Raw genomic sequence first — 17,985 nt, forward strand, 5'->3', positions numbered from 1 at the left:
TGATCAATTTAAAGTGCTTATTTTTGAAAAAAAAAAAATGAACTTGAAGTGAATCATTTTCGTAATTTAGCGAAAAATCGCTTTTCTTCAAAATAACTCAAAAACTAATCATGATATGCGACATGTTTTAGAGTACAAAATCGTAGGTTTTTCTTTTCTGAAAATCTTAGCGTTTTATTTATCTTTTGTAGGGTAAAAATTGAGTAAGATATGAACGTTTAAAGTTTGCGAGCGTTTGCGAAAAATTATTTAGATGAGCTTATAGCTCTTAATAAACTTACTAAATGATTTTTCGACGGACTTGATTGCTTAAAACTAAGCGAGTTATGGGGGAAAAACCAAAATCATATTTTGTTGAAATTTTAACACGTGTTATATACATATTGATTGATGAATACACATAGTGGCTATATTTTATGTTTTGTTGAATAATCATTTATATGCAGCATGTCCAACGAGTTACCCGACAAACTTCTCAGATGGTTTCCTCTCGTAAAAATAATGAAAAAACACATGTCCGGAAACAGTTTATTAGCAAACTACGGCTAGCGAAAGATGTCGTCCGATTTTCTGGGAAACAAGAAATAAATTGAAACTAATGTTTTTATGGCTTACAGGTAGGTGTTCAGTTTATAGAATTCTTCCCAAACCTATAAGACCATTCATATCTGAGAGATCGGGCAAAATATACAAAATTCATTAAATTTTTACATGAGTAATAAACACACAAACTTTTTAATGAAACGTCGAAGAGAATTTAAATCTGAAGAGAATGGAGAAAATAGGCCAATAATGTCTTTATGCGATATATTCTTCTAAATCATTGGAAATAGGCCACCCGAATTGCTCAAAATTAATAATATTCTTCCATTGCTTCACCTGATGTGATTCAAATTCAGCGTTCTTTAATAAAGGTAAAAACAAATATTTATTTAGCTTTTAGAAAAAGGGTACCTAATACTTACAAGATAAAGCTCAGATTTTCTACATTAGTTCAACAATTGAGGAGATTTTACATGCTGGTCAGTATTGTACGGCTCTTACTGTGCAACGTTATATGGGCAGGTAAAAGACATTCAGTTGAGCAAATTGAAAAAAGTAAGTAACCTTTGAATGTCTCGAAAAAAATTAGATTTGAATTGTTTTATACAAACTGATGTTAAGCTAGCCTTGCTCAACAATTGGAGCCTTAAATGAGCACATATAGGGTTTAGTTACAAAAGCAGTTGTGGCTAGGGAATAAAACTGTAAACCCATTTGATTGTGGGTGGCACAATATCGAAGGAGAATGCAACCCATTAAAACTCCGGATCAACCTGAACCTGATGAGTTATTAAGAATGATTTTTCGTAGCTGACAAAAGGGGTGCAGTTCAGCGTGTGGTTGCCGGAGGGTACGCAGCTGGAGTTTTACTACAATTCAGCATGCATAACATGTAATGGAGATATCTGCCACAACACGATTCCAATTATGGACCAAGAGGAAGACGAGATAGAAGACGAAGATGAGGTGGAAAGAAAGAGTGAGAAGAAATATTAATTCTTTAAATTTATATTCTGTAATAATAAAATTAATTATATGTATTTTTATAATAGTAAAAGTTGTTAATTTTTTTCAAATAGGAGTTGTTTTCACCCATAAAAATAAAAAAAACAACCCCGGACACAGAGTTATCTTTAACTAGAGAATAAGTAAACTTAAATCAAAATTTTTATACAATTTGGTTTCACGGTTACTTAATAACAATTTCGATATAATTTTGTAATGGTAGCTATCATAAAGGGTGGTTTTTAGGGATCGAAATTGTTTAATATATACAAGAAACTGTCCATTGAGGTTATTTTATCGTATTTACAGATAATTGCACGCTTGAAACTAGTATTTTGTGGAATTTTTGAATGGGGGTAGTTTTCACCCCTAATAAATAAAAATCAACCTCCGGCACAGGGTCAACTTCAAACGTAGAGATAAATAAAACTGATGTCCAAATTTTTATGCAAATCGATGTTTAATCAATTAAATAACTGCTTAATAACATGTTTATTATTATTTTTTTAACAATTTATGTCATAACGTGTGGCTGTTAAGGCCAAAACTGATTACTGATTAATATAATATTCATTATATTCATTCATTCATTTAAATTGTTAAATGACGTTCATTTAACTGATATAAACATGATTTCAATTAATAACATGCTCCAATCTAAAGGTTTTTAATTTTTTTCCGAATAGGTGTGGTTTCTACCCCTAAAAATACAACCCTCGGTACAGGATACATTTTGGAATAAATGTTAATTAGAACCTAAATCCAAATTTTTATATAAAATTGGAAAACAGTTTACACTTTTATTACCGCCATTGACTGGACTATTAAAAAGGTTGACAAGTCATGTAGTATATTTAATATAAATAACACAGGATAATATAAAGCTATCCAATTTAGATATTGCATTGATCAGAAAGCTACAATCTCAACCAAGCCAATCAGTGGCGATTACTCACTATTCGTGATGTAGAAAGAAAACAATTCTTGTTAACAATACTCCTTGTTAGCGAACACGAAGTAATTGGCACTTGGCAAAATAATCATAGGATCAAATCAATTTGACAAATTGTAGTATGTGACTAAAAAGTAAACATTCCATAATAGACCCAATTATCTACCCGTAAGAAGAATCTGATTTAAGCGTTTGACTCACTACTTTGAGGGACGCCATGGAACCTACAGTGTTTTGTATTATTGTTCCTCTGGCACTTAACATATGCAGTGCTCCGGTTGACTTTGATCCGTTGTTTCATCGTGAGTTAGTTTAATACCGCTTAGCTAAATTTTTTATTTTATTAGATAGGCATTTTAGAATTAATTATACCTGTTACATATACATAGATAAACAAACCTAATATTTATTAGATATTAATAATCAATACAATATTTCTAAGAAACAATATACAGTGAAGGAGGAGATTTCATAGTTCTGAATTCGCCTCGATTAAAGCCACTTTTAATTTTTGTTTAGGAGCCGAGAGACAATTTCTTTGAAATCGATAGAGTAATTTTTCCTAAGAAAGAAATTGATCTTCAGAGTGCTAGTTTCGGTGGAGATTGAAGCGAAGGGTATAAAAAGGGTTAAAAATATCAAGTGGTAATTTAGAAAATTACATTTCTCGTAGCACGACACACTTAAAACCGACTGTCACATACATGAATGATATCACCGACAGACAAAACTAGATAAAGAGGTAAAATTGTCACCTTGCAGCCAATGAGTCGGTCTGTGTATGTATGGTTAGGCTGGTGCTAACTATAGTTTTCGTGTTGTTTGGGGAAACAAAGCGAGATAAACACATGTTAGTATGAACTTTGGCTTGTTTTTGTGTATACTATCATTTTTGTAAGTAGTGCCAACCTCCAACTCTCGTCAGTCATCCTATATATTCTTATCATATAATAAATATACGAACTAAAGCAATGTTTTTTCCGATGGTCTTTAAAGATTCCATAATTTAGAAGTGGTTTCTGTGATAATGATAACTTCCAATGACTATCACTAAATTTGAGGAATGTTGAAATGGCACTGAAAAAGAGTTTACCTATGGCACTTCTCATTATAATGTAACATTTTGCTTCATTAGTTCATATGTGAACTTGTGAGTACTTGCAGTTATACATTTAAGCTTTTTTTAATATAACTGAACTTGTTGCCAACACTTTAGTTGTTTAATAAATAATCATCGGACTCAATAATTATTTAGAATCGCGGTAGATTAGTTTAATTATTTACAATAATTCGCTTAACTACTAATATTTCGTTATATGACAATTCGTTTACGTTAAATAAATAAATTTGAAAATATTACATTTTCAACTATGATGTCCATAAACTTAAATTTTCAAAACTTTGAATAATTTTGTTCACAGTAAGACAAGAGCGCTCTATTACTCTCAATACAGGCAATGATTCCGGAATAGCAGAAGGGAAAATTGTGTAAGTATATTTATTTGTGTAAACATTTTTATTAATTTTGATCATTTTAATTTTGATAAAAAAAATAGTAAATTCATACTACTTACTGCATACTATTACCTGCTGAACTAAGAAATGTATATTTTATTTCAAGGTTACATTGTTTCAATTTTTTATTTTTATTAATAAATGTGTCTTAGTTATTTTTCAGCAAACCATAGCGGAGTTTTGATTCATATAAGATTAAATTGTATATTTTGATTAGAAATAACATATTTTAAACTACTTAGAGTAGCAAGATTTATGGTCCAGAATAAAAGTAAAATGAACGAGTGGCTTAGAAGTGACAATTGCATTAGTCATTTTAAATTTTATAAAAGGATAAAACAGTGATACATTACACATCAATGGAAACATTTATATAAAATATATTATTATGAAATAATAACTAAAATTATAATTGAAATAGTTTAGTCAATAAATGATTAATTCAACAACATTTCATAATTTTCTTTAAAAACTCTTTGCTTTCATTCCCAGACCTATATTGGAATTTGCATTTAAAATGTTACTAATTCCTGACGTAAGTGCTTGAATTTAGAGGTTGCAATAAACAATAAAAGCCTACAGTTTAAAGAGCGATTGATTAAAATATTTTTGAAAGTTTAAAGATTATGTAGATTGGTAAGCGAATCTCAAATCAGAAGAAGTATGGATCAAAACAAAGAATAGTGCTCTAAAACGATTAATATTTTTGTTTAAACAAAAAAAATAAAAAGAATTTTTGAAAAAAATCCAAAATTTGATTGTCGCGAGATGATGACTACAATGCAAAAGTCTGATTCCTTTTCAACAAAATTCAAATAATTTATAAAACTTTAAAAACAAAACGCCACTCAATGCCTAGGCTGATTTAAAAAAGTATTGCTATTAACTGGATTGAAATAATTTAGTTCCAAAATAATTATTTTTAAGTTCTTCCAGAGCCTGTATAGACAGCCAAGTAATTTTTTTGAAACTAATGCAAAAAACCGGACGGTAAAACAGAAAAATTAACACCCTTTATATTGTATGTACAAAATCTAAGTACTCTAATGAATTACTCAGAACAATAAAATATTTAAATCTGGTGGATTTGCCGAATTATTTTATAAATTTTAATTTGTTAAATATCAATCGTGATTCAAGAATACGGTTTCACACCTTAAACAGTTGTTATTGACAAACTACATTTTTTAGAATTTTTGGGTTTTTGAAGTGATATCTAAAACGACTGAACAAATAGCAGGGCTGGGTTTAACTCATTAAAAAAGAAACATTAAATGTGAGGGTTTACTAACTATATTTGATATTTTTCAGTAAGTATGTCTGTGGCTCAAAAAAACTGTCATAATTATCAAGAAATGCTCTATTTTAGTTGTCATAAGTTCTGGATGTTGCTAATTATTGAACTCTATAACTACAGATTTCGTTTCAAGAGTAATTTAAAATTGGAAAGTATATCTAGAAAATTAGGGAGATATTCTAAATAATTTACTTTGTGATTAGGCTTACTGAGGGGTGCTTATATGGCTAATCGTGTTATAGATAGGAAAGGTTTACAAATCTAACTGACTTGCTGCTTCTAGTAATACAGCTCAGACAGACAAGCAACTCATCATCAACATCGAGACCAAGGTGTTGCCTCGAGATATTCTAAATAATTTACTTTGTGATTAGGCTTACTGAGGGGTGCTTATATGGCTAATCGTGTTATAGATAGGAAAGGTTTACAAATCTAACTGACTTGCTGCTTCTAGTAATACAGCTCAGACAGACAAGCAACTCATCATCAACATCGAGACCAAGGTGTTGCCTCGAGATATTCTAAATAATTTACTTTGTGATTAGGCTTACTGAGGGGTGCTTATATGGCTAATCGTGTTATAGATAGGAAAGGTTTACAAATCTAACTGACTTGCTGCTTCTAGCAATACAGCTCAGACAGACAAGCAACTCATCATCAACATCGAGACCAAGGTGTTGCCTCGAGATATTCTAAATAATTTACTTTGTGATTAGGCTTACTGAGGGGTGCTTATATGGCTAATCGTGTTATAGATAGGAAAGGTTTACAAATCTAACTGACTTGCTGCTTCTAGTAATACAGCTCAGACAGACAAGCAACTCATCATCAACATCGAGACCAAGGTGTTGCCTCAATTCAATGTTTACCTGGACAGCCTGCAGCAATCCCCGCGCATGCAATGTACCACCAAAGATGAGCAGGGGGAGGGAACAACCAAGAAGCGAGTATTTACTTGCATCTCCATGTCCAACATGTGTTGCCCCTCCACGACCACCTGCATTTGTTCAGGTATTTCTGAACGAATTACCAAACTTGTGGGTGTAATTGGGTTTTACTTGTAGCAAAATGATGTTTTATATAATTGCATAGCTTTTACATGGTCAGATGAATTGTCTGTCTGTAATTTTAAACAGCGGTTTGTTCTTTATTCAAGGCTTGAGCAATTCAAATTTTGGTAAGGAATTGGAAGTGTATTGTTATAGATAATATTCTATATCTAATAGGAGCAGTAATTGCCTTACTGTAGCCTAAGGACGTAGCCAGCGAGGTGGTTCAAGGGGTCCGGACAAATTTTTAATTTCTTCAATTACTTTTTTACTAAACGATTATTATTATTATTTCAATAATTCAGTATTACTGAAATGTACTGCTGAAAGATAGTTCTCAACAAGGAAACAGGCTTTTTAAGAAACAAAATAGGGCAATACTCTCTATCCACTACGGGAAAATATCAGTTGTCTGGACCTACCTCCCCTAAAGTTTTTCTTGCTACGGTCTTGCTGCACCCATTCCCAGACTATACTTAGTCTGAGTTTCAGTCAATATAGTACAAATAGCCCAAACAAGAGGGATGGGAAACTATAGGTTCAAAGAAACGTCATAACCTAAATATTAGCTCGTTATTTTCTATTTTCAGTTGAATTTGTTTTTTTCCCTTTGCAATTGAAAATCGGACTTCACTACCTTAGGCCAGGGAGAGAAATCCTAGAGTCGACGTTTATTAACTGTCTTAGAGAGCACTTAAGTTGTAATATGAAAGAGTCATGTGTTAACTTTTAAACGGAAGTAGGCATATTTGAGTATCACATTATTTCAGGGGTTATACAAACCTTCGATACAATTGTACTTAGACTAGCAGTTTTGCTTGACAGAACACAAAAATTAAATCAATTACGTCTATAACATTTACGATTAAATTATACTCCTGAAATAAACATTTGCCTGTTTTGCGTGCCACTAGCCCCATTATTCTCGTTTGTGTACTCAGTTTTTATTTTCGAGAAGAATGCAATATACGTAAATTTGATCCACTACCGTGAAATACCTTGCTCCTGAACTCATTTCCCTATTTTATCGTGTATCCTGTAAATGTTTTAAAAAATTAATCAGTGTTGTATCTCTCAGAGCAAACAGACTCACTACTCTCTCGATGCTTTCTCATATCAAACAATTGCGCTTTGTTTCAGGTGCAATGTTTCGTGATCCCATTTGCAATGGTCAGAGGCTTGCTGCGCTCGCTTATTTCCTAAAATTATAGTGATCGACGGAATGTCTCATTGAGTTATGTTATTGCTCGCCCCTTAAATTGTTTTTCTTCGGTTAATGTAATCGGTGATGTAATCAAGTAAATAGCAGGTTAAGTAGTTATATCTCTTGCGTCTAAAATCATCTGTGCGCGATGTGTCAATCTTATGACAAGTAGGCCTAATCCACTCCAGAAACATAGCTGTATTAATTATAAAAACAGAGGTAGACTGACCCAACCACTTCAAGGTGTAAGGAAACTCTGCTTGCTTTGTGAATCTACTGCCAAGTATTTCGTTGCAACCGGGTTTTTATCTTCAAAAGCATTTATAACAAACTAATGCTATGTGAAGGAACAGGATTTTTCCTGACATTTGCCATCGTTCTGTGAAACCAAAAATCAGTAACGCCAGGGTTATTGAAATACACGCACTGAGATTTCAGTGTAACTTTTGAGCTGTTTGGGTTTCTAATACCGAACCAAGATGGTGGACCCGGCTTCAAGTCTCATAATGTATGGGTGCATGCAATGCCTTTTCTATGTAATTCTTTGGTCGCTGATTGATACCAAGAGTTTGCTGCAATGTATTTCTAATGGAAGTGTTCGCATATTTTGAAGGAGACAGAGTTGTCTCCTCCGCCGACATCACTTCCTTTTGGGAGGCAGAAAACATGAACCGATAGCCATAATGACATTTCATTTTCACATTAAGTCAGTCTTTTCTTTCTAATAATGTAGTTTTTTTAGATCAGCAATAAGAACAACCCTTCCAAAAATAGTGGCCTTCAGATAATACCAAAGTACCTGTTTTATTAAAATTTACTAATAAAAATACACGTGAATAAGTTTTAAAACTCAACAGTATTTAATTTGTTATTGTTAAACGAATACTGGAACATTACTTATTTATTATGTTTCTTATTGAAACAAAGTAAATATAGAAAAAAACATTTCATTTGTCATACTTAGTTAATTATTACTTTCCTTACAAACTTCTGTGCGTGCGTCTTTGCAAAATTTTTGTAGCACAAGTTCCATAGTTTACTGCATGATATTTTGGGTTCTTTAACTTGCAGCACTGTGTTTTTAGATTATCATCTCTTTCTTCGTTTAACTCATCATCAGAAGAGTTACGAAGTGCCAGAACAATATCTTATCTAAAGTTTGTAATTTTTATTTTAGGATGACATTTGTTGTAAATAATAGGGAACTTACAAATACAAAAGATGTATTAAAGAGAAGTTCAAACATGAGCTTATTGTACCACTTTACATTTCTTCTCAAAGGGCTTGAATTTTGGAGCTGACTGATCAGACACATTAGAATAAATACATTGGTATGCGTATAGACTTCTTCAAACGAATCGTTAACAACGAACAAATTATACAGCTGAAATGGTGAAGAATTGTGTTTTTTCTTCTAAACATTGCTCTGAAAATTGAGGTTGGGAGTTATTTTGAAAAGACTGTAGGCCTTTAGGATTAAAGTTATGTGTTTTGATTAGGTGTATTAGAGTTATCATCATACCTTGAAAATTCATTCCCTGAATCTGAACTTCCACCGATAAAATTGGTATAGGACTTGAAGAAAAGTATTCTGGATTTGCATCAAAATCGCAATCAAAGAGGTCTCGAGTGAAGTGGTACTGGGCATTTTCATAGGCGCATCATCACTGTTTAGACTAATAGGATCTTCATGTACACTTCTTGGTGGATCATCCAATACTTCACTGACGATGTTAGCTACCTTTCCCTCATCATCACAACTAACTTCACCCATTTTAATAATAACAAAAACATTCACACAAAAAAACTTAATTAGCCAGGTTATGATTTTAAATTGCCTGTTTTCAACAAAATAACCTTGATACATACACAACAAAGTAATATAATTGTTCTACTTCTACCCTTTCAATTGCAGTTTATTTGAAGTGTTTTAGTGGTACAAATTTATTGATTTTTTTGTCATTAATTGGTTTTGATAAGTAGCCTTATACATTTTTAGAGTTTATTTCCTTGCAAGGTTTGGTTTTTATATTGGTTTAGAACATGAAGACTAGAAACAACTTTTTCTACACTCTAGAATATAAACATTCAGATTATTAGTTTGCTTTCAACCTGCAACTATTGGGTACAAAACCATAAACAAGTCAATTCAGTAACAAGCTGTTTACTTGATACAATAGCTAATTACACAGAGAAATAATTATAAACAGGGTAAAGGTTTTACGATGAGGACCACCGGAGGTTCACAATCATAAAATTATATGAAATCGAAAAGATATCCTTATTGAGGTAGTTATCAGTTGATGCACAACCTATTAAAAAATCGTCAGGATTTTGACTGTTACAGGTTAAGTTGCCTTGTTGCTAGAAGAGAAACTAGTGAGAATCACGGGTGGTCCTCATGGCCTCACAGGAAAATTATTTAGGGCCACTGGTGGTCAACTTATTAAACGGCGTTAAACATTATTATTCGCATTTAGTTCTTTTTATCATGACTGGCTGGAAGTAATTTTCTTTGACCTTGTGTTCTGAGCCAAAACATAAAACAATCTAGAACTAATAAAATATAAGGAATACATACTAAAGTTAAAAAGATACTTATTGGTTTGTTTCAGAAACAAACCAACCAACCGCTGTTTCAACGATTGTTCCTGACCTAAATAACTGCAAAGAACTCTGTGGGCAATGTATGACAACAGCAATTGTTCCAACTTATTTTGTTCCAACTACTTCTACTTCTGCTACGGACAACTGCCCAGAACTATGCAGCCAATGTATGGTAACTGCTATTATTCCAACTTATTTTGTTCCAACCACTTCTAATTCTGCTACGGACAACTGCCCAGAACTTTGTATGCAATGTATGGCAACAACTACATTACTTCCAACTAATATTGTCCGAACTACATGTTTTACTGTTCCAAACAACTGTCCACAGCTTTGCAAGCAATGTATGGCAAATACAATGGTTCCGGCTGTTATTGTTCGATCTACTTCTGCTCCTGCTCCATTTAATTGTCCAGAACTCTGTAGGCAGTGTAACAGAATCATACCAAATCCAAAACCTACAGAATTGATACCCCATTCACTTCAGTGCACAGAACTGTGTAAACAGTGTCAAACAACAGAACCCAAACTGTCACCTCTGAACGAATGTTTATCAGATTGTCAAGCAAGCTGTCACAAGAAATACCCAACACCCTTCCCTGAAAAGTGTGATGAACTATGCAAACAATGTCAGCCTGCAAAAATTATTGAACAGAGTGAAACTAAATGTATTAGCTGTAATACTTTGTGTGCTATGTGCAAAAGAGTGAAATTTCCCCATCGTCAAAAAAGAGAATTAAGTCTCGAATCAGATAGGTTTCGACCTCTAATCATAAACATTGATGGGGTAGACTCAAAAGATGCCTCTTACAAAATAAACATTGAGGGCTGTCAAACAACAAAATGCAGTCAAAAACACTATTCGCCTACAACTTACGATTTAGTCATATCCAAGTTTTTCTAGAGACTGAAACCATTCTACGTGCTCCTACAGACCGAAGATTCCTGGAGAAATATTCCTAAAGAAGGCTCAGAGGCCGCGATCTTGTTGTAAGCTGCAGGGTTTTGAGAGATCTGTTAGAACCAGTTATATTTCAAACTGGGTTTTCTAAATACAGAGAACTTTAAGACACTAGTGACTCGTGTTACCAGGAAAAATACAATCAGTACTTACACCAGAGATTCCAAGTTTTAAAATGTCAGGTCTTATGAACTACGACAAAATCTACTTTGGTCATATAGTCCATCTTGTTTAGGATTTTAAATAATTCTGATTTACTTCTAAACACTGTATCGTATATTTTGATGGGAATAAAAACCATTATCAATTAAGTATTTAATTTTATATTCTGTTAAAAGTATGAATCATGGTAGTGTGTTTGCCATGTGGTAAAATAATTCTTATAAATACATATTTCAGATAGTACAAAAGTAGTAAATAATAGTAGTAAAATAAGTAGTGTAAAACAGTAAATTTATATCATATTAAAATTTTAAAGAAATTTCGGCAGAACCAAATACTGTTAGTTGCAATGCAATGGGTCACGATACAAGAAAAAATCTCTTTTTTATATCTATTATATATATATATATATATATATATATATATATACATATACTAGTATTATATAATACTGTACACATTTTGAATAAATCTAGTCAAAATGTAATTCAGCCGACTTCATAGATTATTAATACCAAAAGGCGTAAGACAATCATACTTTATTACTTTTCTCTTTTCAGTTACTACGAATACATACATTTCTGTCTAGATTGTCCCGACATTCTCACATAGATTTTACTATAGAAAATTAGAGATTTGTATCAGTTCCTCCTCTTTCATTCTGCCCTCCTCCTCCACTTCCTCCTCTTCCACCGTTTACCGCTCTGACCACCACTTCCTCCACCTCCTCCTCCACCACCTCCTCCTCCACCACCTCCTCCTCTTCCACTACTTCCATCTTGGCCACCACGTGCACCTCTTCCACAACTTCCACTCCCCCCTCCACCACTTCCTCCCCTTCCACCACGTCCTTCTCTTCCATTACCTCCTCTTCTTCCATCACTTCCTTGTCCCCCTTTCTCTCCCTTTCCACCATTACCACTCTGACCACCACTTCCTCCCCTCCACCACCTCCTCCTCTTCCACTACTTCCATCTTGGCTACCACGTGCACCTCTTCCACCACTTCCTCCCCTTGCACCACTTCCATCTCTTCCACTACCGTCTTTTCTTCTATCACTTCCTTGTCCCCCTTTCTCTCCCTTTCCACTATTACCACTCTGACCACCACTTCCTCCGGTTCCTCCGTTTCTTCCTTCACCTACTCCTCCACCACCTCCTCCTCTTCCACTACTTCCATCATGGGCACCACGTGCACCTCTTCCACCACTTTCCATCCCCCCTCCACCACTTCCTCCCCTTCCACCATTTCCTTCTCTTCCACTACCTCCTCTTCTTCTATCACTTCCCTGTCCTCCTTTCTCTCCCTTTCCACTATTACCACTCTGGCACCCACTTCCTCCGGTTCTTCCGCCTCCTCCTTCACTTCCTCCTCCACCACCTCCTCCACCACCTCCTCCTCTTCCACTACTTCCATCTTGGCCACCATGTGCACCTCTTCCACCACATCCTCCCCTTCCACCATTTACTTCTCTTCCGCTACCATCTTGTCCACCAGTTCCATCGCTTTCCATCACTTGAGTTGTCCATGTTGAACTCCACGTATTCTGGAATATAAATATTGCAACGATAACAGCCAGTTGACGATTACACTTTGTTGTAAGAAGCAGGAATGACGATAAAAAATAAATTCCTTCAAAAGAAAACTTGCACGTTTACTACAGTATACGAGGATCCAGTTTTGGTAAATTATCTCAGATATATCGCCTTATTCTACAAAGAATTTATACAATTTTGTATGGGTTATCCAAAGATAATTATAGGTTAGGAGGCATGAAACTGTCGCTATCAAATAAGTTTGTATTGCAGATCATAAAGCATGTATCTTAAGACTAATTTGCAATATTATAACGTCAGCTACATCATATTTGGTATTTTTAAGGTGTATCATAGATACTTATATATCGTGACCTTATAATTATTACAACTAGTATTTTATTGTTGAAACTAACCGTAGTTAATTCTAACATACTTACAAGAAACGTTGGTGTTTGTTGATTTTAAAAACTAAAAGTAAAACAATGATTTATTATTATGTTACTATAAAAGTCATATCAATGGATTATTGGTTATATATGATTACTTTTAGCACATTGACAAAGTAAATAGCATAAACAAAATATTGGGTAAAGTTTTAATCAAGGGCTGGAATAATTTTATATTGTATCAGCTGTTTTAAACTTGATATACGCTCAGTTTTCTTACAGCCGCTGTCAATTTATGCACGCATAACTGCGCTAGTCAAGTATTGATCTATCTCTTAATTAGGATAAGGGATAATAGTCTACTAAATATAAATGTATTGGAAATGTACTTAAATTTATAGTGGTTGAAGTCTATTATATTTCTACTTGTCTGGAGAAAACTTCATAGATCTAACCAAACGATTAGAAACTTTTAAATGATCTTTTTTATATTTAATTGTAATTATAACATTTCATTTATTAATAAATCAGTGTTTTGAAATTAAATTAATTTAAAAACAATCTTTTTAGTCGAAGAATTTAAAAGGCCTACACGATTTTAACAAGAACAATAATTTACATAAATGTTGATTGTTTATAAACGTTTTATTTTTCTACAGCATTGGATGAACATCGCAGTATGAGGGTGGATGGTTTAAGTTGCACTATTTAAAACATTTCGTTCCTTAGTGACTGGATTTGAAACCTTTCCTGTCTCGTTCAGTAGTAATAGTCTTATAGAACCGGAGTTATTACAGCCACTCGGTTATTGTTATAAAACTATATATATATATATATAAAATCTCTGAAGTGTTATATAAATTATTATAAAATATTAAACATACACATTTTGTTAGATTTTTGTCTATTTTCTGATTCTCCGAACGTTTACAAGCCGAGCTATGTGTCACGACACATACCTTTATTGTTTTTTTATAATCTTCTATTGTATTAAATTTATTTTCCTCTCAGGGATATTTCAGCTTTTCATGTTTAGCCTATTAAAGCTGTATTCTTTGTTTGAAATTAGTTTTTTATAGTTTAGTAAATAATAAAAGTATCTATCAAAAGTTGCTCGAAAAAAATCGGAAAATATTAGTTAAACGCCTGTAAATAGAAGTCTGCATGATAATTACTTTCCAGCAATAAATTCAGTATTTAACAAATTAAAAATGACCATATGTACTAGAGAGTACAAAACCCAAAGAGGTAGTAGTGGCAAAAAATTGGCTTTCAACACGTTCTGTAGATTTCGATTCATTTATTTACTCCACGTATATAATCGTCTTGTAATTTCTGTCTTATAATTAGCGACTCTTATTAACTTATTACCCCATTACCACAGTTAGTAGTGCTGTAATAAAATATTCATAAGTTACAAATAATTATAATACTCCGATCAGCTGATGCTTTTGATTGAGAATGACCGGAGTGAACGGTCTTGTGACGTAGGGTTATACAGTTATAGCATTTAGAGAGGTAAACCAGCAAAAATAAAATATCCCTTGTCAATAATATTTCACTAGATGAGTTGCCGTATTCACTCAAGTTAATTTAACTTAGGTTGTTATCACTTGTCAGTTTAATTTTCTATTACCGGAAATCATATGGTAAGTAAACTTTAAGAAAGAAAACGTGGAACGAACGGATTTTATATATACAGGGTGATTCGGTTAGTGTTACCGGCACTTTCTGAGCTGATTGTACTATAAAAAATAAAGAAAAAAGTTCATATAAACATGGGTCCGGAAATGCTTCCTTACTGGGTTATGGCCAATTGAAGATTTTCACCAAAAATTGTGTGCAGGAGGTCAAATGATGATTTGCCGCGTGTTTATGAAGAGATATTTATAGGCGAATGCAACTTTTTTCTAACGGATTTTTAGATGAGAAATTGAATAAAGTTCATCTCATAGCTGTATCTCATTTAGTTTTTTTGTTATACTAACAAAAAACAGAAATAAAATAATTTTGAAAACACTTTTTTTAAGGTTTAACGGACAATTATTTTGTTAAATAGGCATTGAAGACCCACATTTTTTACAAATAAACTTGCAGAATAATTTAATTCTGAATAAAATTATGTGCCACACGGCTATTAAACAGCGAAGTATTAGTTTCTGGAATTTAATTTTACAACAAACATTCTACCAAGCAAGAAATACGTATTTAGTAAATAAACACCGTAATGTAATGATATAGAGGTACACAAATAATTGATTAGCATACAATTGTAAATGCGATTTTAATAGATTAATGCTCAACTAAAAAAAACAATAATACTATTACTTTTTTAGGACTAATCCAAATGGTTACATCATGTACCTACATATCTTTGTCACGTTAGCTTTACAGAAGGTAAATTATATTTTTATAAGTTGGTATAACAAATCAGCTGTTCAACAATACACTGCAATTTATTGAGGAATCCAAATTATTTGTTACCAATTCTGTACTAGTTTAATGAGTGCAATTAATACAATTAATTTACTACTCGTTTTGTTAGTGAAGTGTATTTTAAAGTAACTTACTATCACAATTGCAATGCCTTTGTTATTTACAACGGAAGAATATGCCGACATGGTATTTGTCTTAGGCGTTTTGTGACGGAAATGCAACCGCTGCTACTGCAGAATACCGAAGACGATTTCCTAATCGCAGAGTTCCAAACCCAAAAACGATCAGTGGATCATTTCGTACCCTAAGAGTAACAGGTAAACCTTCCTAGTATTAATAATTATCGGGATCGCCCTGCCCAGAATAATGTAGATATGGAAGAGGCTATAATCATGGCTACTGAACGCAGTCCTGGTGTCAGTACACGGGCGTCTCTTCTAGGCGATTCGCAGTGTCTCAGTCTGAAGTATGGAGAACTTTGCGCAAAAATAGCATGTTCCCTTACCATAAACAACAAGTTCAAAGTATTCAAACCAATAGATCCTCCTCTTCTTCGATTGGAAATTTTGCAACTGGTTAATTAGAAACCGTCAACAATCATAGAACCATTTTATTCACTGATGAAGCTCAATTTACCCGAGATGGCGTCAACAACCTTCACAATGAACACACCTGGGCAGAGGGAAATCCACATAGTACAATCGTGCGCAACTTTCAACACAGATTTTAGTGTAAATGTATGGTGTGGACTCATTCATGATCGATTAATAGGACCATTCATTCTCCGAGGACATCTAAATTCCCGCATGTACCTAGAATTCCTTACAGAACAACTACCACTATTATTAGAAGATGTTCCATTAGCAGCAAGGTGCAATATATATTTATCAACATGATGGTGCCCCTGCCCCACTTTTCCCATAATGTAACAATGCACTTAAACGAGCAGTTTCCCGGGCGAATGGATTGGTCGCGGTGGACCACACACTTGGCCACCAACATCACCAGATCTAACTCCATTAGATTTCTGTATATGGGGTTGGATGAAGAACCTGGTGTACCAGGAAAAAGTAAATACACGTGAAGAGTTAATAAATCGAATTGAAGATGCCGCCGCACAAATCAAAAACAATCGTGCAGCGTTGCGGAGGATAACTCGATCAATCAGAAAGCGAGCTGCTAAGTGTATTGAAGTACAAGGATTGATTTTTTGAACACCTGTTATGAAAGTGGTACGTAGTATTATAAGCTTTAGATGAAAAACAATAATTTATTTAAAACTTAATTTAAATTGCATCCTAATAAATCTTATGTGTAGGCTACTCTATGTCATTAAAATGCGGTTTTCCTTTGCTTTGGAATTTCTTGCTTGGTAGATCGTTTGTTATAAAAATTAAATTCCAGAAACTAATACTTCGCTGTTAATAGCCGTGTGGCACATAATTTTATTCAGAATTAAATTTTCTGCAAAGTTTCTTTGTAAAAATGTGGGTCTTTCAATGCCTATTTAACAAAATAATTGTCCGTTAAACCTAAAAAAGTGTTTTCAAAATTATTATTTTATTTCTGTTTTTTTGTAGTATAAACAAAAAAAATAAATGAGATACAGCTATGAGATGAACTTTATTCAATTTCTCATCTAAAAAATCCGTTAGAAAAAGTTGCATTTCGCCTATAAATAATCTCTTCATAAACACGCGGCAAATCATCATTTGAACCTCCTGCACACAATTTTTGGTGAAATCTTCAATTGGCCATAACCCAGTAAGGAAGCATTTCCGGACCCATGTTTATATGAACTTTTTTCTTTATTTTTTTATAGTACAATCAGCTCAGAAAGTGCCGGTAACACTAACCGAATCACCCTGTATATATATATATATATATATATATATATATATATATATATATATATATGTACTATATATATATATATATACAGGGTGATTCATGAAGTTCTCCCCCCACTTCTACAGCACATTGTACTAGTAAAAATAATGAAAAAAATGTTATATAAACATAGGTCCGAAAACGCTTCGTCAGCGAGTTACAGCTAGCGAAAGATTTCGCCTGAATTCCTGGGTAAAGAGTAAAAAATAAAGCCATACTGAACTTTTGGAAAGGTTAATTAAGTAAGAAATATCGTGGATTCTTGTGTATTTTTACCTGATAAAGCTAATAAAATAGGTTTCAGAACTGTACCTGTAGTAGTTTTTGAGGGATTCAGGATTAAATGCAAAAATTGGGGCACAAAACAATGTTTTTTTAAGTTTGATGTACAATAACTTTGTTAAATTGGTAATAAATACATAAAAACAACAAACATTAAT

At 33.3% G+C, this 17,985-nt stretch overlaps 1 protein-coding gene across 1 annotated transcript; it reads left to right on the forward strand.

The window, feature by feature from the left end:
* Positions 1 to 2,709: 2,709 nt before the first annotated feature.
* On the forward strand, positions 2,710 to 11,076 carry LOC124355740. Its single transcript, XM_046806897.1, has 4 exons — positions 2,710 to 2,802; positions 3,922 to 3,988; positions 6,109 to 6,323; positions 10,181 to 11,076. The coding sequence occupies exons 1-4, from the start codon at positions 2,718 to 2,720 to the stop codon at positions 11,074 to 11,076; spliced, it is 1,263 nt and encodes a 420-aa protein (XP_046662853.1). The 5' UTR covers positions 2,710 to 2,717.
* The last annotated feature ends 6,909 nt before the right edge of the window (positions 11,077 to 17,985 follow it).

Source organism: Homalodisca vitripennis, chromosome 2, assembly GCF_021130785.1.
Source record: "Homalodisca vitripennis isolate AUS2020 chromosome 2, UT_GWSS_2.1, whole genome shotgun sequence".
NCBI lineage: Eukaryota > Metazoa > Arthropoda > Insecta > Hemiptera > Cicadellidae > Homalodisca > Homalodisca vitripennis.

Coding starts and splice junctions, on each gene's coding strand:
- LOC124355740 (XM_046806897.1), top strand. CDS start 2,718: ATGGAACCTACAGTGTTTTGTATTATTGTTCCTCTGGCACTTAACATA. Junction 2,803..3,921: donor CTTTGATCCGTTGTTTCATC/GTGAGTTAGTTT, acceptor TTTTGTTCACAG/TAAGACAAGAGCGCTCTATT. Junction 6,324..10,180: donor GACCACCTGCATTTGTTCAG/GTATTTCTGAAC, acceptor GGTTTGTTTCAG/AAACAAACCAACCAACCGCT.